The sequence below is a fragment of the Sminthopsis crassicaudata genome, chromosome 3 (genome assembly GCF_048593235.1).
Source record: "Sminthopsis crassicaudata isolate SCR6 chromosome 3, ASM4859323v1, whole genome shotgun sequence".
Classification (NCBI taxonomy): Eukaryota; Metazoa; Chordata; class Mammalia; order Dasyuromorphia; family Dasyuridae; genus Sminthopsis; species Sminthopsis crassicaudata.
Window position 1 is genome coordinate 554,675,518 of NC_133619.1, and position 23,485 is coordinate 554,699,002.

Below are 23,485 nucleotides of genomic sequence, written 5' to 3' on the forward strand. Positions count from 1 at the left end.
CTTCCTACCAGTGCTGAGAGTAGGGGTGTACCGGCCAATCATCCATGAACTAAGCACTGTTTAATGTCTAGGGGGATCATTCAGGCTTGTTCACTCCTAATTAGCTTCTCAAATCATCCCAGCCTTGAAGAAGAGTCCTCAAAGTATACCTGAGTGCTAAAAGAAAAGGATTTCTGACTTGTGATATCCTATTTCATTTTATTAGACTTGGAGGAAATAAACTAGCTTACTTACTGTAACAAGAAGCAAAGATTTATAGAGGGCTCTAAAATATAAAATCACAATTACCAACCATCATTCAAATTAGAAAAAAAAAATAAAAAGAAGCAATATATAAAATGTGAAAGAATCTGAGCCTTCCTCACAGGCAAGCTCATTGATTGGTCATTTTCTCTTAAGTCAAATTGATTAATCATTGCTACTTGTATGCATCTATTCCAATCATGGAAAAATAGTTTCATTGGCTCTTTAAAGCATAACTACATACCATTAGCAGCTCTTCATTTTTTTCTAGATTGAAATTTAATGGAATTTGGGGACCATGGAAATACTTTGAAAATATTTCAGATCATTCAGTTCAATAAGATCCTATGATCAAATGCCTCTTTGGTTAAAGAATATTAAAATAGATGATGACTCCAAATATTAATTAGTAGTTATTTGTTTAAGTTACACATATTGGTCTATGTAAGAAGAAAAATAAGTAATTTATTCAATGTACTCTATAGCATAGACTCCATTCAAGAATGAGGCAATGCTATTTTCATATAGCTTACCAAGTCTTGTTTTCAAATTAACTTAAAAAATTACTATCTTTCAGGTGATTGAATTCAACATTTTCCCTTTCATTTCTGACACTTAGAAGGTAAAAGAAGGTAAAACTTCAGTTCTCTTTTAGCAGGAAGAGTTCTGTCCCTCTGCCTCTGCCTCTGCCTCTGCCTCTACCTCTGCCTGTGCACCTCTCTGTCTCTGTCTCTCTGTGTCTGTCTCTGTCTCTCTGTCTCTCTCTGTCTCTCTGTCTCTGTCTCTGTCTCTGTCTCTGTCTCTGTCTCTCTCTCTCTCTCTCTCTCTCTCTCTCTCCCTCCCTCCCTCTCTCTGTCTCTTCTCTATCTTCATTCTCTCTTCTCTCTCTTTCTGTCTCTGTCTCTCACACACACACTTTCTGACTCTCTGTCTTTCTGTGTGTGTGTGTGTGTGTGTGTACGCACACACATACAATATATACATACATTTTTACTCATTGTCTATAACATTTAAAGATTTCAAGTCTCTCAAAGAATAAAGTAGAAAACTTGTTTCTTTGTCTCTGTTCTACACACCGATCACTGAAAGATTGCAAGGAAAAGGACTGAGTCCTAACTGGCTCATGAATCAAGAATGCCTCCCCCTCCTTATTGGACAGCAACCTCTTAGGCTGTATATACTGAATCCCACAGGGCCACTTTTCCTAACAGTTGAGCCTAAACCTGAATTAAACAGAATTGGACAGCTCAACTTTTCTTCACATACTGAACTGGCATAAGGCATTTTTTTTACCCTGGCTTTTACAGCTATTCATGTTATCTGACAGTTCTCTCGTTCATACAACCTATAATTTTTCAGGGAAGAAGACACTTTCCCTAAAATATTACTCATACTACTCCCCCTATAGAAAGGGGGAATAAAATACAGGTCTTTATTTATTATGACTTAGTTTATTATTAATGTAAAATTTAAATGCCATTAGTGCAGCACATTTCAGGAAAACATATCCTTACTCCCTTAAGATATTAAATAACTTAGACCTTTGAATTTGTCCACTGAACTAAGCTTAACAATTTTCAAAGCTGGGCATTTTGAAAACCTCTGGTCTTGAATACATAATGCCAATGTCTACTCCTTACCTCCCTCTACAATCTGACTTTAATCTACCATTAATCTATTATTTATTATTATCTATTATCATTAACTCTATCAAAATAATTTTTTCTTACTACAGGTGCCAATAGCCTTTACACCAAATCACCATGAAATGAATGTGAGAGGAAATTGACTTTGGGATGAGAACTATGGTCCACACAAGGAAACCAGATTCTGATCAGAAAGTCATTTCTCCACATTCCTACTAGTACCCTGAGGCAGAAAGGACTTCTAGGTGGACATTCCATCATGGGTGGAAATAAAACTAAACTTAATTTCCCTGTCTCCTAGCTTTTTTGAAAGTTTCCCTAATGTTGTTTTTCTTTATTTGGGAAGTTGAATCCATAAGCCATACTCGTTTAGCATGGAGAAACTTAGCTAGTAATGGAAACGATCAACTTGCCCTTCTCCCAAGTTTGTAACACTTGGCTTGATCTTAGAAGCAATTTCCATTTCACAGAGAAAGGACAACTGAGAAGGTAAGTCTGCCAAAAGACTCTCTGTAAACAACTGGTCAAATTAAATCAGAAAGGCATTATAAAATGCTCCCCTCACACACACACACACCCAAGAAATGGAGTCAGACAATGAGAAAAATAATTTTTGCCCTTTTTAAACACTTGGAGTTTGGAAAAGATGAAAACAAACAAAAATCAAACAAAAGAAAGCAAAACCAACAAATCTTCCCACCTTCAATTACTCCTCCCTCAATAAGAATGTGTCCAATTTACTAATGGCATATTCTAGCAGTCACTAAACTTGAACTAATGTTTTCACTAGTTCTTGGAAGAGGAAAACCCAAGGTATTGAAAACAGCTATTTCACGATTAAACATCAGTCATAAAAATAATGCGGTTCTGCAACAAGTTTGCTACTGGACCAAACAGGAACTGGACAGCTGTTGATTTTTATGTAATTTAGGGACCAGAAAGACTTTGGGCTGGATGTTCTGTCAAGTGATGGTTTAAGGAACTAAGGCGGCAATACCTATATCCTTAAACCACCCTCCACAGTCATTCCCCACTCCCAAGGGTTAACAGTCCTTGCAGAGATCACACCAACCAGAACAGGTTATGATCAGGAGCTAATCAAGGCTGGGGGCTGACTACTAGGGCTCCCATTCCAAATCCAGCAGGCAACTAGGGGCTGAGGTAATGACCATTCCACTCGTATCGTACCTTCTCTATCTTCGCTTTTCGGGCGTTATGCACGAACCTGCGACCCAGCTTCTTGGCGTACCAGATAGAGGCGAACATAGTATTTGATGGAAGGGAATTCCGGCTGAAATCTGCTGCGCGACGAACTTAACCCTCCCACCCTCAGCTTCAGTAGCAATCTCACCGCGGTGGAGATCCTCACTTCTAGGCTGTTGCCCGTCCAGTCCCTGGCATGTTGCTTAAACTGAAGGAAAGAAGAGCAGCAAAGAAATCCTAAATCCACCACCCCACCAAGCCCGTCGTCTGGCCGGTCTGCAGGTATATTTACATACTGCCAGCAGCAGGAGGTCCGGGGTGAGCTAGCTTTGCATCCAGCTCACATCCAGTCGGCTAAGTGCCTGTCTGCAGTTCCTTAGCACTGTCACCGCCAACTACATGCGTGTCAGCATGAAAGGAAGCCGCAGTCAACTCGTACGGCAGACAGCTCACCTTCTGCTTCTGGGCTCCGGCAATTTAACTCCTTGGTTCTCTTTGCCTCTGCAGGCAGGCAGTTTCTGGGAGGGAGTGGGAAGGAGGGGTGGGGGTGGAAGGAGGGGGTGGAGCCGTGACTGATGAGAGCAGATTGGGAGACAACACAGCTTCACAGGTAAACCAGCCACCCCAGAAGCAGGGAGGGAGCCAGGCTGGATACGAACAGGTGTCTGAACGACCCAAATGCCATCCTTTAAGACAATCGCCAAGATAAAGACTTGAGGGGGCCGGGTGGATCGGAGCTCCTGGAAGTATGTACTGTGTTCTGGGCACGTGTGTGTGTGTGTGTGTGTGTGTGTGTGTGTGTGTGTTTTCCCCTCTTACTAATTCCAGTGTATTAATGACAGCAGAGCAGCCGGTTAGTTATTAATCTGGCTGCAAAGATTCCAAGATGAAACACTTCCTTTCCGTTGGGACTGAAGCACGAAAAGTGCGTGGAATGAACCAGACTGCCCCAAATTACCTTTGCCAAGGCCAGCGAAGCGAAACTCCTCTTGTCCCTTATTCCTGTCACCACCAGCTTTTCCTAATGGAAAAGCAGTTCTAATGTGCTTAAAGGCACTTTCTTGGCCTTTTTAAATGATGAAAATGCAATCTGCTACTTCTCTTTTGCCAGGTAAACTTGACTTTAACCCTACAGTTATCTCTTCCCTGAGGATCCCTATTGGAAAGAGGGCTAGGATGATCTCCCTAGGACATCAAGACTTATCTCATGACTTAGAGGATTGTTCTATGAACTAGTGAACTAGCCTAAAATCTGGAAGATAAACTGCATTACCTTTTATTCAGGGAATCACAAAACTAGGCTTTTAGAGGCTGCATAAGATCTTTGGATAGCATTGAATCCAATCTTCTCATTTCACAGATGAGAAAACAGAAGCCCAGAGAGAGTCAGTGACTAAGTCAAGGTCAAAATACTTCTGACAGCGGCAGAAGTAGAATCTAGACCCTCAGACTCTAACCTTGCAGTATACCATACAGTTCCTCCTGCTTTTCTCACACTGTTTCCATGAACATTCAACTAATCAATAGCAAAAACAAACAAAACCTCTAGTAAAATAAAGCCCAATTTTAAAGCAACTTGCACAAAATTCCTTTGATTTATCAGGTACAATACTTTGTCTATGTTTGTTTTATTGGGGAAAATAATGTTGTTGGTTTTTTTTCCCCTGAAGCAATTGGGGTTAAGTGACTTGCCTAGGGTCACACAGCTAGGAAACGTTAAGTGTCTGAGGCCAAATTTGAACTCAGGTCCTCCTGACTTCAGGGCTAGTGCTGTATCCACTTCACCAACTAGATGCCTCTGGGGAATATTTCTTAGGACTTAGAGTTGAATAAAGTTTTAGAGATCCTTTAGCAAACCTCCTCATTTGACAAGTGGGAAACAATAAAGACAGGATTCAAATCCAGCTTATTTGCATTATTTGCAATCTATGGTTTTCCCTATTAGTAAATAACTGCCAGATTTAACAAATCCTATTTCAGATACTTATTAGCAAGCTATGCAACTGCCTGCAAATCAATCTACAAAAATTCAGTTTTCTAATTTGTAAAAAAAAAAAAAAAAGAAAGAAAAAGAAAATTAAAATTATTTTGGTATTACCCCATAACTTTTTTGCATGGAAAAGCACTTTACAAACATTAAAATGCTTTGTAAAATGAATTATTAGAACTATTATTATTGTTATTATTATTATTATTATTATTACTATTAAAGGGAATTATTTCATGGTAGGGAAGGAACCACTTTCAGCCTCAGGAAAACCTTTGCTCAAGACCCGCATCTGACACATTCTAATTATTTATTCAGGACAAATCTATAAGACTATAAGTTGCAAACATGGTGTTGATTTGCATTGTTAGAGGAACTTTTCTCATCTAGAAGTTCCCTATACCAATAAATCACAGGTTCAATCTCTATCCTTAACATCATCTTAATTATCCTCATCATCATCCCTCTCCTTCTCTCCTTCTTTGTTATTATTATTATTATTATTATTATTATTATTATTATTATTATTCTGTATTGTCCATCTCAGTAAATGATTCCTAAATATTCTGACCAAATTATTTACTAAAGATATTCTCATGGCCAGATGCAATTAATGACTTGAACAAAATGAAAAGAATTAACTCAATTTTTATCTTAATAATAGATGTTTTTGACCTGATTCTACAAAGCATTTGCATTACATTATACTTCTCTGCTTTTAGGAGTTTTTTTATGCTTTAAAGGTTCCCATGGGGCTTCCATGTGCACATATTCATTTAGATGTTAAATCAAAATCCTTGTGATATCTAAAAGTTCTCATTTTCAATAGAGACTAAACCTATGGAGAATTCTCACAAAGACAGTGGTAGAATCCTTTTTTTTTTTTTTTTTCTTTTTTCCTGAGGCTGGGGTTAAGTGACTTGCCCAGGGTCACACAGCTAGGAAGTGTTAAGTGTCTGAGATCACATTTAAACTTGGGTCCTCCTGAATTCAGGGCTGGTGCTCTATCCACTTCGCCACCTAGCTGCCCCCTGGTAGAATACTTGAGGGCACCCAAGTCTTTTTTAGATTCTAAATAATAATGACCCCCATTTTTATAGCATTGGAAGTTTGCCAAGTTTGAGAGGCAATATATGGAAACAATAAAACTCTGGACTTGAAATCTGAAAGGATAGATTAGATGACTTCTAAGATACTATCTAGCTCTAAATCTATGATAATAAGAGCCTTCCATATATCATGGCATTTGATCAAACCACTGATCCCAGACTTTGGCCATCACATAAGACAAGGGATTTAATTTCCCTGACACAACTGACTCCTTCATACTGTCCCTTAGCCAGGACCAAAGATCCTATGTAGTTCTGGAGAGAAATTAGTCAACATTATATCAAGCTCTGGGACATAGCTGTTCTGGTAGATCATTGAAGGGTAAATAATTCAGACATGTTTGATCCCTCTCTAGGCAGCAGTTCCTTAAACTCAGGTTTATCAGAATATTTGATCATCAAGCAATGGGGACTTGTCACCTGGATGATTCTGCCACTGTACTCTCTTCCCTTAAAATACCTTCACACACACAAAACAAAACAAAAAATGAACAACAAATCACCTTTTGCTCAAAGAATTATCATCAAATAAAGATCACCATTGCTATTGAGAATACTGTGACAGTTTCTAGTCCCACTGGCCCTCTGTTTCCCATAATTTGGAATAGAAGGTATCCTAGATAGACAGTCCCATCTCTAGCTATCAGTAATTATTTCCTAAGACATATTAATCCTGTCCCTCCTATGACCCTCTTTCACTTTTCCCTCCTTTCTTCTTATGCCCTAAGATGAAAAAAAAACCAATAAGTTTTTATTAACAAACTATCCTATGTATTAGACTTCTTTCTTTCATCTTCTTCCAATAATGAAATAATGGAAACTTACTTCTCTTAAGAAGACCCAATCCAGTGCTATAAACTTTTTTTTCCCTGAGGCAATTTGTTTGAATGTAGTTCCCCCTCTACCATAAATGATGTAGTCAAGTTTCCCCCATTTGGGAAAATTACAGAAAATTTCCATGTGAAATGTGATCGATAAGCCTTACCCTGGAGAAACCACCTTCGTGATCATGGAATCATATTGTTGCAATGCCAAATGTATGCTTGCCAAAAAGATTATTTTATGGAGAATTCACACAGGGCAAGCACTTATAAGGTGGTCAGAAAAAAACAATACAAGGACACTCAAGGTCTCTTTTAAGAACTTTAGAATTTCTTGTATGACAAGGGAGATACTGGCACAGGATCAGACAGCATGGGTACCCTCATCAGAGAAGATGCAGCACTCTATAAGTAAAGCAGAATTGAATTAGCTCAGAAGAAATTCAAGATGTGCAGAGTTAGAGAGTCGACCCCAAATGTTCATAGGGACTATTTATGTCTGACCTGTGGCAGAGCAGTCCAAGCTCATATTGGTCTGATCAGCTACAGTGGGACACACTGTAACTTGACTCTAAAATGGTGATGTCATTTTGGTCTCTTTGTGAATGAAGAACAACAATGTAATCCAGTGTTGTAATCGTTTTTACTTATGTGTCCAATACAATGAGAGAGGATGAGGGGCAGACATGCTTCTTGCCCCTCAATAACACTTCTAGACCTATGGGTCCTGCTACCATTACTCAGACAATCTCTTCTCATAGAGAAGATGCTGGCATAGTGGAAAGAGTATCACTTAGGCCAGGAACACTTCAAGCACTTACAAGTGGGTGTTAGTTTCTATTTGCCTCAGTTTCTTTAACAGTGAAATGATAACACCTACCTTGAAGGCTATTGTCAAGATCAAATGAGTTATCTTTTAAAGCACTTAGCATAGTATCTGGCACATAGTAGGCACCATATAAATCTCCCTATTCCTTCTCCTTCTGAAGATCACTTCATCCAGAGATATCACCCCCATCATCCAGATCTGAGTGGTTATTCTCTTCTAAATCCTTAGGTCATTTTCTCTCTTTTCTAGCACTTGGCACATAATGCTTCTTTTCACACCAGTCTCTAAACTTTTACTTGCAATCATGTAGGGGCATCTAGGTGCCACAGTGGATAGAGCACCAGCCCTGAAGTCAGGAGGATCTGAATTCAAATGTGATCTCAGACATTTAACAGACCTGGGCAAGTCACTTAACCCCAATTGCTTCAGGAAAAAAAACCCCAAAAAACAAATAAACAAAAAAAACAACAACATAAAAAAACCCTTCTACTTACAGACTTAAATCACCATGTTAATGCCCCCTTTAAATACATACCCTTCCTTCCAAGGTGATTCAGCAGCTTTCCAGCTTTCATGATCAGAATCTCTCATTCCATCAGTGATGATCTTACCCTTTGATGTCATTAACATTTTCCAAGTTCCTAATTCTAATAGGTTTCCTATGAGTATTCTTTCCTGATTTTCTACATGCTAGAGTCTTTTCAATCAAAAGCTGACTATATCTTTGATTTCTTCCCCATACACAAGATTTTTATCTTCAAAATACATAAAAGTCAATTATAGGCATACCGTTTCCTGTGATAGAATGTATCAGGCTATTAGTGTCTTTTCAATAGCTAACACAATGACTGGGACATAACAGGTACTTAAATATTTTGCTAATTAGCCATAACTTCCTAGCCTTCTAAATCTCCTTATGCTACATTGCTCCAAAATCAATTCATCATCCTTGCCATAACCTCTGGTTACTACATACATTCCTTTCTGCATTTGTAGATCATTATTCCTATTCTAGAGTAATTTTATTTCCTTCAAAATTTTGACCTTTTTAGTCATTTTTGCTTTACTCTGCCCTCTGCCTTTGAGTCTCTTGTTCCCTTGACTTATCAACACTCATTCTTTTTTAAAGTCCAAACTTGGAGAACTTTCACAATCTACCTTCTCCACTTCTGCTCATGTATTGCTGATTGATGCTGATAGAGAGTAAAACATATAATAACCATGTCAACCACATTCACTATAAATTTATGGTTATAATAAATCAACAGGAATTTACTCAGTAGCTTCCAGGCATCATACTAGGCTGTGGGGATCAAAAGACAAAAGTGAGAAGTCCCCCCTCTCCATGAGCTTATGTTTCCTTAGTGATGTCTTGGGATACATAATGTATCCAAATAAATAAACACAGTATATAGTAACACAAAATATTTTAAAAAGTGATTACAAGGGGTTGGTGGAGAGGGCCTAACAACTTGAGAACTCAAAAAATGCCTCTTGAAGGAGGAACGATGAAGATGAATGCTAAAAAGAACTAAAGGTTCAAAGTGCCAAAGAGGAATAGGAAGAAAACTCAAGCCTTGAAAATAACCTGTGTAAAAGTATGGATGTAGACCAATTAAATCTCATAAACAAGGAAGGCCAGTTTGGCTGAAATTCAGAGTACAAGAAGAGGAGTAATGTGAAATCAGTCTGAGAAGACAGCCTGGAGCCAGATTGTAAAGGCCTTCACATGCCAGATAAAAGAGTCCATATTTTATCCTCGAGGCCATGGGAAGTCCCTAATGTTTCTTGAACTGGGGAGTTACGTGGTAAAATCTAAGTTTAGTGCTATCATCTGGCCACTCCCTCTGGTTTGTCAGTTAATTTAATTCTTCCTCAGTAGATCCTATACTTTATCCTGTTCTCCAGAGGGTCTATTCTAAATCTTTTTTTTTTTTTTTCCTTCAGCAGCTTTCTCCATCCTCTCCCTGATCTCTCCCACAAGACCTCACCAAATATGTCACAGAAAACACTGAGCCAACACTGAGCCCTCCACCTTCTATTTAATGCTACACTTCAAATGACCTCAATATCATCCCCTTCTCCCTCCTCCTTTGCTCCAGTCTAAAGGATCTTCTCTTTGCTTATATCAATATGTTGACTTGTGCCCCTGATCTTATTTTTGCCAAAACCTTGACTTTATAAACAATTTCCTCTCCCTAATTTTTGATCTAACCTTATTCATTCTATACTACTTATAAATGGATCCAGAACTCCCTCTCCTATTATTCAAAAGAAATCCAAAACAATCATCACTTTCTCTTATTTTTTTTTCTTGAAGCTACAGTCCTATATCTCCCCTTCTCACAACCAAGCTCCTAGAATAATCTATCTATAATCTTGCCTCCATTGTCTCATTTTCCACCAATTTCTTAGCTCTTTCAAACCCTGAATTTTGTCCCTGCTACTTGACCACTTGATTGAATTTGAGAATTCCAAATTCGCCAAAGAATTCCTAGAGGATTACTCCCAGATATGCACATTCGGCAACCTCAGTTTCTCCTCTAACCACCAGTCCTATCTTGCCAACAATTATTTATTAGATGTTTCCAAGAGACTATTTCATAGGCATCTATGCAAAAAAAAGAACTCATTATCATTCCTCCCAAATCTTCCACTCTTATTAACTTCCCTATTTCTGACAAGGATAGCACTATCCTTCCAGTTATCCAGAATTGCTATATTTCATCTGTCCTCAATTAAACTTTCTTCATTCTTTCATATACACTTAGTTACCAAGTCTTGTGAGTATTAACTTTGCAATATCTCTCTTACTTGTCCTTTTCTCTCCATTGATGGTCACCATCCTAATTCAGTCACTTCTCCCTTAACCTGTTAAAATATCCTACTAATTGGTCTCCCTCCATCAAATTTTCCTCTTCTCTAATCCATCCTCAATAGAACTATCAGATTGATATTTCTAAGGATCAGGTCCCACTACTCAAGAAGCCTCAGTGCTTCCTTATCCCCTTTAGGATAAAAAACAAACAAACAAACAAACAAACAGAAAAAAACTCCTCTTGTTTGAAAAGACTCTAGCCTGTCTTTCCATGCTTATTGGACTCCCTCTCATCACACATTCCATATTCCAGAGAAACTAGTATACTTGTTCTTCTTCATTCCAGAAATTTCTTATCACTGTGTCTAGGCAAAAATCCTTTCATATGCCTAGAATGTCCTAATGAAGACATTGCCTAATATCTTCAAAATCCTTTGTTCCTCACAAAGCTCAACTCAAGTACCATCTCTTAAAAGCAACATATTCTGATTTCCCAGTAGCTGGTGCCATGGATCACATTTTGCTACCAGATATGATGATTTCTCTTTCTTTATCTCTGTCTTTCTCTATCTCTGGCTCTTTGTCTCTCTCTCTCTCCCTCTCTCTGTCTCTCTGTCTCTGTCTTTGTCACTCTATGTCTATCTCTGACTGTCTCTCTGTCTGTCTCTGTCTCTGTCACTGTTTCTTTCTCAGTCTCTGTCTCTGTCTCTGTGGCTCTGCCTCTGTCTGTCTTTGTCTCCATGTCTCTCCCCCCCCCATACACATTATATTCATATAGATATACATATATAATAATGGTAACTATAAGTAATGTCTATATAGTGCTTATTATATGCCAAGTACTGAGCAATTATTACCAACTATATGCCAGGCACTTTACAATTATCATCGTTTTATCCTCACAGCAACCCTGGGAGGCAGGTGCTATGATTATCCTATTTTACAGATGAGTAGAGAGAAGTTAATTAGCTTGCCCAGAGCTACACAACTAAGAAATATCTGGGTTAAGATTTGAATTCAGGTCTTTCTGGTTCCAGGTCTGGCTTTCTACCTACCTACTGTGTTACTTTGTTGCTTATATATGTGTATGTTTGTGTGTGGGTGTGTGTGTTTGTATAAGGTATATATATAATTGATTAAAATTTAGCCTTACAGAAGGCTTAAAAAAACTTTAACATCTCTATGAAACAAGTTTTATATATATATATATATATATATATATATATATATATATATATATATATATATATAATGTGTGTATATATACACACATGTATATTTATGCATCTTTTAATCATATGATCGTATGTATATGTGTGCATATCTGCACACACATATATATACTATGTATGCATTTGTGTTCATTTATATATTTGAATTTCCATTTCTATTTACATGTTTCCAAATCCTCCTATCCCATAGTCCTTGAATTAGAGATTCTTCATTTTGGCCTTTTTCATAGTGTCTATTTCATGATATCTAACACATAACAGACATTAAAAAATGATTTTAAAAATTAAACAAAAAAATGTTTTTTTGAATGAAGGAATGGTCCTCAAAACCCCACGAAATAATTCTACAAATAATTGTATAATTCTACAGATAGAAAAAATACTACAAATAATTTTATTCTCACATTACAAAAAAGAAACTGAATCTTAGAAAGGTTAAACACTTTGCCTTATTTTTACACTACTAGTAAGTGTAAGAAGTAAGATCAGAACCCGAGTTTTACTTGATTCTAAGTATATTTAACATCATATTGTGATCCCTCTCTATACTGGCAAAGATATTAAATGTTCCTAGAGAGTTGGTTTTGTTTTTACCTATTTACCACCTACCTGTGGATGCTTAGCTCTCAATGTATCCTGTTTTGCGTTCCTCTCCTCCCTCCCCTCCTTTATCATTCTCCCTACTGATTGCTCCCACTTCTATTTCTTGGGTTTTCAATTTGATAATGTTAGGCATCCCATGTGTAAAGATCTCTGTAAAACACCCTGAGCTCTTTGGAGAAAAAGAACCATCTAAATCTGACAAATAAATAAATGATGACCCCTGCTTTACTGTCAAGGAGTTGCTGGCAGGCCCACAGTTTATCCTACTACTGCCAGCCTGCTAAAATGCATTCATTATCTCTGCACACTGTTTTGGACTTTAGCATTTAGTTAAAGAATCTTTAGCTCCACCAGGAAGAACAAAATAAACAAGGGCCAAGCAATTGTCCTTCAGTGGATGCAATCTTAATAAGCAGAGAAATGCAGCTTGTAAGTTTCTGAATAGTTCCAGAAAATGAGAAGGTAGCAATGTGTAAAAATCATTTTTAAAAAAAGTATTTCATAGAGAGATTAAAAAATCTTAATTTACTCAGAAGGAATTGTAAAAATATAAAGAATTTCCTTAGAGCTTACTTGTAACTTAAAACTTCATAAGTCATTGAAATTGGGGCTTGGAGGAATCTGTGCTACTTGGCATTTCTCCACTTTTTAAAAACATTCCTGTTATAAGAATATTTTCCCCCAACCCCTTTACGGTTTTATAGAATTTTGCAGGCTATATTTCTTCAACAGATGAATTAGGCCTCCCAGCTGAGGCTTAGCCTGTAAGACTAACAAGCATTGTAAATGGGTTGACAACCAGGACAGGCACCCAAAAACTGGAAAAGGTTAGAAAGATAACAGGAATTTATTGATTAAAATTTAGCCTTACAGAAGGCTTAAAAAAAAAAAAAAAACTTTAACATCTCTATGAAACAAGTTAATTATCATGTTTCTACAACCATTTCAGCTCAGTTTTCTATGGACAAAAGCACATATGTATTAAAGCAAAGTGACAGCTGCCTTCAATGAATCTTTATATTCTCTAATCATTGTTATCCTGTATTGAGACAAATTACATATGCTTCTCTGTGTTATAGAATTTTTTTTTTCTAAAAGATATTTCAAATACTTTATATATCTGTATTATCAGCAATTAGGCAGGCAATCCTCCCTCTCTCCTCACTCCCCTTTGTCCTATTGTTAATTATGCCCTTTTTTATGTAATGCTGCTTTTATGTGGGGCACCAAGGAAGGTGGAAAGATCACAGTGTGGAATTAAAAAATATGGGTTCATGTTCCAATACTGCTATTTAATTTATTGAATATTTATGATGCAGTTAGAAAAAATATTCTCTAAAGGTCATTTAAATTTCAAATCCTATCTTTTTCCTAGCTCTGTACCCTAATATTTATATTAAAACTCTTTGAGGGTTCAGTATATTGGGTGTCAGATTTTCAATTTCCAAGAGAAATAACATATGAAAACTGTCATCTTGTGAGTTCTGGCCCATCATTCCCACTTGTGGAGACCTTCTAGGATCTTGATTTGGTTTTTCATCAACATTTTCTCTTCACTTTTCTCTACAAAATGAATGGGTTGGAGTCAATGGCCTCTAAGACCTCCAGATCAAAATCTATGATCTATCACTCTCAAATTTAGCAAGCATGTCATCTCTGAATTTGTGAACTCACTAACAAAACAGTGACAAAGACAGATCCTTTAAGCACTCCATTAGAGACCTTTCACACAGACTGAAGCTTATCCATTAAGAATGATTTGTTGAACTTGGTTATTTGACATGTTCCAAATCTGCCTGCATTGCTATGTAGCCCATATCTCTCTATCTTCATGCACTGGTAGTTTCACACATGCTCAAAAACATCTGACATCATGTTTCTACTATATGAAAGGACCAGGAGAATCATGTAAGAAACACATTTTGATTGAATATGTAGTAAGAATTGTTATAATCTTCAAAACAATCCCTATCAATTCTAGCCTGTAGTTTGTGCTGCATATTCTTCTTGGGAGCAGGGTATCTCCTCCACTGATGGACAGTGAGACCATGATTAGTAAAAGCAATGCGTGTAGGACTTTCTTTTTCCCTCCTGGAGACCATATGTCCCCCCTTGAAATAGATCTGAGTCCTTGACCTTTTCATTTTTCTCTTCTAGAGTCAGAATCTCCAATCTAGGGAGTTTTAAAGGTTTGGATCAGAAGCCACAGAAATCTGGAGGTCCAGGGATGCAAGTCAATTGTTGCATCTGGCTCAGCATGGAATGATCAATTGGACTGATCATTAAGACTCCTGCCTGGAGTCTGGAAGGGTGCCACTTTCAGATATGAACTAGGTGGGCAACAATATTATGGAGGATTAGAACTAAGTTGTGAGATTCAAGCTTCCTCCTCCTTTGACAGAGATATAGGTATTATGTTCCTGAGATATTGGGGAAATAATCCTGTTTGTTTTTATTACATCATTCAAGTAAACTTTCCTTTGTAAAAGTTACCCAGATGTAAGTGGTTAAAGGAAATTAAAGGGATAATTGTGGACCCCTAAAATGAGAGTAAGGACAAAAATAATGGAGGCTTGACATATTACTCACAAAGATACTCAAGAACTCTGAGGGGGAAGATATGGCCTCCGGAATCCTGAGAGAAAGTGGAGCCAGAACATGCAAGTGACAAGGACATGAAAAACATTATCAAGTACCATGCCAAAATTTAAGTATACTATATCTGTATCTAGATCTAGATCTATAATCTATATAATTTCCCTGATCTAGGAGGTATGTTACAAAAAAGAAAACTTGTTTTGCCTGATGCATACTGCTCTTTTAAACTCATCATGCTTGTTGTTAGTGATTTTCCCAACGATTTTTATTTATAATGGTTTATTTATAAACCATCTTTTCTGGAATATTGCCAGGAGTTTCTATCAAGGTCATTTGCTTACAATATGATGGAGCCATATTTTTTTTTTTTTAGTATCATTTTTATAAATTGGAATAGTAAGTGTTATATCCAATCCCACAGCATTTCTTCCCTTTTTCATGATACTTCAAAAGTCCTGAAGGGACTATTTGACAATTAAATCTACAGATTCTTTCAATATCCTAGGATGTAGCTTCTTTGGACTAGTTACCTGAGTTCATAACACAGTACCTTACATATAATACGTGGTTAATAAATGTTTATTTATTGGGATTAAAGGAAGAACAACTAGCAATATCTGCCCACATTCTCATTTTTATAGATTTCATTTGCTGCTAACCATTTTTCTCTTTAAATTATATTGTCTATAATCTGAAGGTCAGTGTCCTTGGTGGAGAAAAGAAACAAACTAAGAGCTAACTAGTTCTACCCTCTTTTTATCATTCATTATCATCATTGAATTCACCTCATCTCCTTTTTCCTCTCCTTTTGATGTCAACATAGTTAAAATCTCATTTTTAATATTATGTATAGTAATCTGTGCCACACATTGCAAAAGGCATTGATAAGATGGAGAGTATTCAGAGGAAGGCCACCAGAATAATGAAGAGTCTCAGGATGTAGCCACATCCTGGATTGAGGGAATGTGGATTGAGAGAAATCTTGAGATGTGTAGCCTGAAAATGAAAAGAGTTGAGGGGGTAGAGCTAGGAATAGGACATGTTGAGTGGCCAACAAAGTATTTGTTCTATCTCAAAGAAAAAAACAAGGATCTGTAAGTAGAAGTTTCAAAGAGGCATATTTAGGTTTGATATCAAGAGTAATTACCTAAGAATTAGGCAATGGATTGCCATAGAAAGGATACATATGTATGTATGTTTGTATTTATGTATATGATAATGTATATGAGGGCACATAGAAAAAGATAGTTCTATCTTTTTTTTCTTTTACTACTGAATACTATTTTTTAAAATGTATTATACATATACATATATAGAAACTTATTCTGAGTATACTGGTTTATGATGATTATTCTCCCTTTTTTTCCAGTTAGTGAAGTAATAGCAATGAATAGAAATTCTGGGTAGTTTTTTTTTTTCTTTATCTTCCCCATGAGAAATAAAAATAAAAATATTCTTTATTAAGCCTAATTTAGAGAATCTTATCTTGATATATATTGGCTATTTAACATTAGTCAAGTTACTTAAACTGTCAATATTCTAGGTAATTTTATAAGACTATAAGGCATAGAGCAGGATCTACACTCATCTAGGAGTATTCATTATTGAATATTCTGTTCAATGTGACACAGTAGAAAGAGAAAAGGACCTGGGCCTCCCTCTTACTTCTTTCAATGAACTTGAACTAGTAATTTCATTCAGGTAGATAGGTAGTATAATGAAGTTGAGTGAAGAAGACATAAGTTCAAATCCTACCTCAGGCTCTTATTATATGTGTAACCCTATGCACATCCCCAATTCCCTCATCTATAAAATAGGGGTGGTATCTCCTTCTTCACATAAGGAAATCTACGTAGTTTCATGACAAGCAATGAAGTCTATAAATGAAGTCAAGAAATGAGTCTAAAAGAGATAATCTATCATTTAAACATCTTTAAATCAGATTACACATAATATATGATTACAATCCTATTAATAGGAATTTATAGATACAATTCACACAATATAGGTATCAACATTGCTGAGGATTCTATTTTCCTTTTATAAGAATAATTTTGATAGTCTGCTATGTTCTTTCCTGTGCTAAGTATTCCACAAATTCTGAGAGTCATCATTAAATTTATCTTTCTCTCAAGCAAAATGCTGCAGTTATCCTGTTCTACTCAGTTGTGTAGGTATGTTGAACAAAGCCTAAAATAGTACCAAGAGTTCTGGCACCACTGCAGATTTGAGGTTGCAGCAGTGTCAGTAGCTGAAGCCAGGAGTTGTCCCTTTTCCAGTGGGTACTGTCACAGTTGGGAACCAAAAGTCATCATTTGTATCTTGTCAATCTCAACATATAGATAACATTTGGTTAAAATCTAGATACAGAAACTAGCCAAGATACAAATGGATATAGGCGATGCCCAAATGTGCCAATTGACTGGAATCAAATCAGGAGATGCATTTAGGATCCTTTCCAAAGTATTAAAATTTGTTTCTCTTTCCAATATTAATGATAAAATGAATGAATTCCTACCCAAATAGGACTGGCTTATTTTATTTAATTTTGCTTTTGAAACTCATCAAATTCAAATTATTATAACTAGAATATCTCCAATGAATTTCCCTGTTTCTTTTTACTCTGATCTGGAGAAATGGTGGTTGTAGAAGAAAATTTAAAGAGAAAGGGGATTCAGGCCTCTGGATAGAAATTCCAGTTCTATCATTTACTAAAAGTCACTAAAACTAGCTGCACCTCAGTATCTGACTTGCAACATGAGATTAATAATACTTCTTGTGAGTAAAACTGAAAGAACATTGTACATAGCAATAGCAAGATTATATGAGGAACAATTCTGATGGATGTGGCTCTTTTCAGCATCCAGGTCATCCAGGCCAGTTCCAATGGATTTGTGATGAAGAGAGCCATCTGTACCCAGAGGAGGACTATGGGGACCAAGTGTGGATCACAACATTGGATTTTCAGATTTTTTGTTGTTTGTTTGCATTTTGTTTTCTTATTTTTTTTCCTTCTTGATCTGATTTTTCTTGGGCAATATAATAATTATAAAAATATGTATAGAAGAATTACACATATTTAAAATATATTGGAATACTTGCTTCTAGGGGAGGAGGTGGAGGTGAAAGGAGAGGAAAAAATTGGAACACAAGGTTTTGCAAGGATGAATGTTGAAAATTATCTGTGCATATGTTTGAAAGTAAAAAGCCTTAATAAAAAAATTTAAAATAATAATACTTCTTATTCCTACTTCAGAATTTAAGTTGTAGGAAAAAGCAGTCTGAAAGTAACTTGAACAATATGAATTATTATCGTTATTACTAACAAAAATAGAGGTGATTTCAAATTTGCAATATTAATATATCTTCTTTAGAGCATTTTGACAGTGAAGGGACCTGAGATATTTTTCATTTTGAGGCATTCCTAACTGGCCCATTCATGGATGGCTTGGTTGTCATGTGGGTTCTAGGTTAAATAATAACAACTGACATATCTAGAATCATAGAATTTCATGCAGAAAGGGACAGAAAAGGTCATCTATTCCATCTTCTTTTTTTTCCAGAAAAGAAAATTGAAGTACAAAGAAGTCAAGAGTCAGAAATAAAATTAGAACTCATATACCCTGACTACAACTCTAGTACCTGTTCATTACACTTAGGGCAATTTAATATTTAGTAAGTCTACAAACTTGACAATGCACGGAATTCGCCTATAATAAAGAAGTATTATAAGGTCTTCTGAAAGATACCTTATTTTAATCCTCTCACCCTAACTGAAGACAAAACTCCAATTTAATCAGTTTTCTAACGCTTTGTTAAAATAGCTTAGGGAAATTCAGAGAATTTTCTCTTGTGCCTGGATTTAAAAATCCTCTCAGTGCATGTCTTCATTATATCTTAAACTAAAATTTCTGTCCTGCCTTTACATCTATTTTTGCTTCTTGTGCTTTTAACAAATGATAAAATTGAGTTGCCATCATCTTATGACAATGTTTCACAGACTTGAGGACTGTTATAAGAAGTCTCTGAATTGAGTTATTTGCCAGAGCAAAAAGAGACATTTCTTGAGCTTTCTTCATAGAAATCATTTCCAAACTACTTCATTATATTAGTGTGGCTCTTTTGCCGGATATTCTCCAAAGCCTGAGATGTTTCTCTTTAATAGGAGAGTCCCAAATTTTGGCCCAGAACTTACAGGTTGGACCTTAACCGAGCTTTGGTGAATGATGTCCAAGATTTTCAGTTCCCATCCTCCAACACAGATTCTGCTGACTCATGGTGGCTTTTTCAAAATCCTTGTCTCTATACCATTATGATGGACAGTGAAGGACATTGCATAGACCTCTGAAATTGGAGTTAGGAAGAAGTGGATTTGGATTTTGTCTCTGTCTTGCTGAGCAAATAACTTACTTTTCTGAGACTCAGTTTATACATCCGTGAAGGGAAGGGATTGGACTTCATGGCTTCTAATGACCTTTCCAAAACCAAATCTACTTATCCTATATCTCAGTCAAGCAATTAACATATATTTAATAAGCTCTTACCAGACTAGGCAAGATGATAAATGATAAGGACACAAAGAAAGAGAAAACATTGTCTGCCCCCAAGGAGCTCATATTGTAATAGAAAATGTAAATAACTAGGAAGGTAAAAGATAGAAGATAAGATAAATTAGATATAACTCAGTCTCAGAGAAAGAATTAACAGTTAGTGGGGACTCAATTAGGAGTTCTGCAGAAGTAAGCTAGGGGAATCAGAAGGCAGAGATGAGAAGGAAGAACTGGGGGATGAACAGTACAAAGGAACTGAATTAGGGGAATAGTATGCCCAGTTTGAGGAGCTGAAACTGGGTTTCTGTGGCTTGTTCATATATGGAAGTAGTAAAGTGAAAGAAGAATTCAAAGTTAGGAAGGAAAACTTTCAATGGCAAATAGAGAAATTTATATGTGATCCTGGACATAAGTGGGAACCATTGGAATTCCTCAAGGGAGGGAGAAGTATTGTGGATCTGAAAGAGGGTGATGTTGGCTATGTACATAGAGAGAAGGCAAATATTTGCAAGATGATGTGTAGGTAGAAATGACAAGTTTTGGCAATTGATCAGCTATGTGGGATGATTAAGATGGAGAAGCCAAGAATGGCATCAAAGTTGTGGGACTGCCTGACTAGAAGAATGGAATCATCTTCAATACCAATAAGAAAATTTGAAAAAAGGAAGGATTTTAAACTAAGTATAATGTTATCTTTTGGATATGTTTAAATCAATATTCTCTTGGGGCATCCAGTTTGAGAAATCCAAAAGGCAGTTGATGATAGGATGTTAGAAGAGTCTATCTAACCTAGGCCTAGATATCTAGATCTGAGAATGACTTTACTTTACGGGATTAATGCTTAGGGATGATAACAATCCTACAGGTGAGATCGTACCAAACAAAGGTTCTTAACTTGAGGTCCATAGATAAATTTCAAGATATTGATTAATTTAGATGGGAAATTAAGTCTTTATTTCAAAATATTTGACTTCCTTTGTAATCCTATATATTTTATGTATTTCAAAACATTTTTAAACTAAGTACAGGTCCATAGGTTTTATCAGACTACCAAAGGGGATCATAATAAAAAGAGTTTAGAATGCTTAATTTGGAATGAAAAAAAAAGAGGGGTCCTGATAAGCCTTAGGGTATATGTACAATTATTGGGTGTTAGATCCAGGGATGAAGGTCCAGGAAAGGAGACTGAAAAACAGTAGTTGGATAGATAGGAGGACCAGGAGAAAACAGAATTATAAAAATCCAGAGAGGAGAACATGCCCAGGACAATAAATTAGTCATCAGGATTAAATGCTGACTAAAAGTCTAGGATGATAAGGACTACAAAAGTCCAGTAGATGAGAAATAATCTTCCTCCCCAATGCTCTCCCTCCTTCTCTTCTCCTACTGAATTCCTCCTCCTCCCAAAAGCCAACCTTTATTCTCTCTGTCTTCCAGGAAACCTTCTTTGGTCCTCTTTGTACTTGTCTCCTGGATTATTTCAATGTCCTGCCAATTCTCCACTCATTCCAAGTTGATTGTTGTAAAATGTAGACCAAGGCACACTTCTCCCTTCTTTAAAGAACTCCAATGGTTCCTAGTTACTTCCAAGATCACATATGAATTCTTCTATTTGGCACTGAAAGTTCTTCACAACCCAACTCCTTCCTAACTTTCAATTTTTTCGCTTTACTATCTTCTCCCCCTCATGGCTGACACGGCACCATAGAGGACTAGAAAGTGGTCTTGGGATTTCAGAACTGGACAGAACTCCCAGAAAAGTGCTAACTACCAATTCTGATCAGTACCTTCTCTGCAACAATCTGGCAAGTTTATACTAACACCCCCAAAAGTGTCAGATACTTATGAGGTGCAAATACAAAAAATGAGACAATCCTACCTACTTCAATAAATTACCTACAAATGTTGACAAATACAAGATAGTTTAGGAAGAAGGTGGTAGGGAATAGGAAGGATACCAAAAGCTTCATGTATATGTCTAAGGTATGACGAATCCAGATCTTCTCACTCTAAGACCTGATCTCTATACTACTTCTTATACCTTGGATATCTATCACTTCAATGTACTTTTGTTATCTCCAATGCACTTATGATATAATAGTGTGTGTCTTAATGATCTGTATTATTAGCTCACATCCCTCCTAGACTAAGATGCTCCTTGAAGATGGAATATTTTATTCAATCTCTGTATCTTCCTCAGCAGTCAGTTATGGAAACATAATAGATACTTATTATGCCTCCTGAATTGTAAGATATCTGGAAAATTCAAGATAAAGCAAATTTTGGTGAAAAGTACATTCAATGTTGGAGGGGATGTGGGAAAACTGGGACACTGATACATTGTTGGTGGAGTTGTGAAAGAATCCAGCCATTCTGGAGAGCAATTTGGAACTATGCCCAAAAAGTTATCAAACTGTGCATACCCTTTGACCCAGCATTGCTGCTATTGGGCTTATATCCCAAAGAAATACTAAAGAGCGGAAAGGGACCTGTATGTGCCAAAATGTTTGTGGCAGCTCTTTTTGTTGTAACTAGAAACTGGAAGTTGAATGGATGTCCATCAATTGGAGAATGATTGGGTAAATTATGGTATATGAAGGTTATGGAATATTATTGCTCTGTAAGAAATGACCAGCAGGAGGAATACAGAGAGGCTTGGAGAGACTTACATCAACTGATGCTGAGTGAACTGAGCAGAACCAGAAGATCGCTGTACACTTCAATGCTGTAGGAAGAGGTATTCTGATGGAAGTGGATATCTTCAACACAAAGAAGATCCAACTCACTTCCAGTTGATCAATGATGGACAGAAATAACTATACCCAGAGAAGGAACACTGGGAAGCGAATGTAAATTGTTAGCACTACTGTCTATCTACCCAGGTTACTTATACCTTCGGAATCTAATACTTAATGTGCAACAAGAAAATGATATTTACACACATATATTGTATCTAGGTTATATTGTAACACATGTAAAATGTATGGGATTGCCTGTCATCGGGGGGAGGGAGTAGAAGGAGGGGGGCATAATTTGGAAAAATGAATACAAGGGATAATATTATTAAAAAAATTACTCATGCATATATATTGTGGAAAAAAATTCTAAATAAAAAAAATAAATAAATAAAATTTAAAAAAAAAAGAAAAGTACATTCAAAGCAAAGAAGCCATTCTGGTTCAAAAGGTTGATAGATGAGACTCCTTTATTTTATAGCAACTTTAAAGTTCTTATATCCTCCTCTATTAATTCTTGCCCAGGGTCACATAACCAATAAGCGTCTGAGGCCAGATTTGAACTCATGAAGATGAGACTTTCTGACTCCAGGCCCTGAACCCTATCTACTGTATCATCTAGCTGCTCTTGCTAATGAAAGCAAGTCAACATTCAAACATCTCTGTTTTCCCCATTTGTAATCTATATAGAATAAGTAGAAGTGGAAGCTGGATGTACATGTGTTCCCAACATATGTGTGTACAGACAGATTATCTATGTACATGTATCTTTTCTTGTACCAGAGATAATTTTCAATTAACAAGACTATATTTGTCAAAGATCATTGCAGAGCAATGCAACCCCACCCCAGGACAGTTTTAGATAAGTACCTCAGCTCCACTATTCTGATCAATTGGATAAACCATTTAATCTATAGTCTCAGTTCCCTCATCTGTAAAAAAGCTAGACTAAGCAATAGCTTCCCTTTGAGTTCTAAAACTATCAGCCTGAGGTCCAGAATTCAGTTATCTGGATATGTTGAGCATCTTAGAAAGCTGGCAAATCACACAGCCAAAAAGTGTTATAGGCAAAGTTTGATACCAGGTCTCTCTAACTTCAAGGTCTAAGCTC

General features: G+C 36.5%; 1 protein-coding gene across 23 annotated transcripts in view; it reads right to left on the reverse strand.

Annotated features, from left to right (window-relative positions):
* Positions 1 to 23,485, reverse strand: part of DLG2 (discs large MAGUK scaffold protein 2) — a 2,604,243-nt gene that overhangs the window by 1,164,991 nt on the left and 1,415,767 nt on the right. Inside the window, exon 1 of one of the 23 annotated variants that reach the window (XM_074304611.1) lies at positions 3,078 to 3,535. The exons of 21 other annotated variants lie outside the window; for them this stretch is intronic. In XM_074304611.1, the coding sequence (XP_074160712.1) occupies positions 3,078 to 3,155 (78 nt within the window). In that variant the 5' untranslated portion in view covers positions 3,156 to 3,535. Of the gene's footprint in view, positions 1 to 3,077; positions 3,536 to 23,485 lie in introns of those variants that run through there. One more of the 23 variants, XM_074304610.1, reaches the window with a different exon arrangement.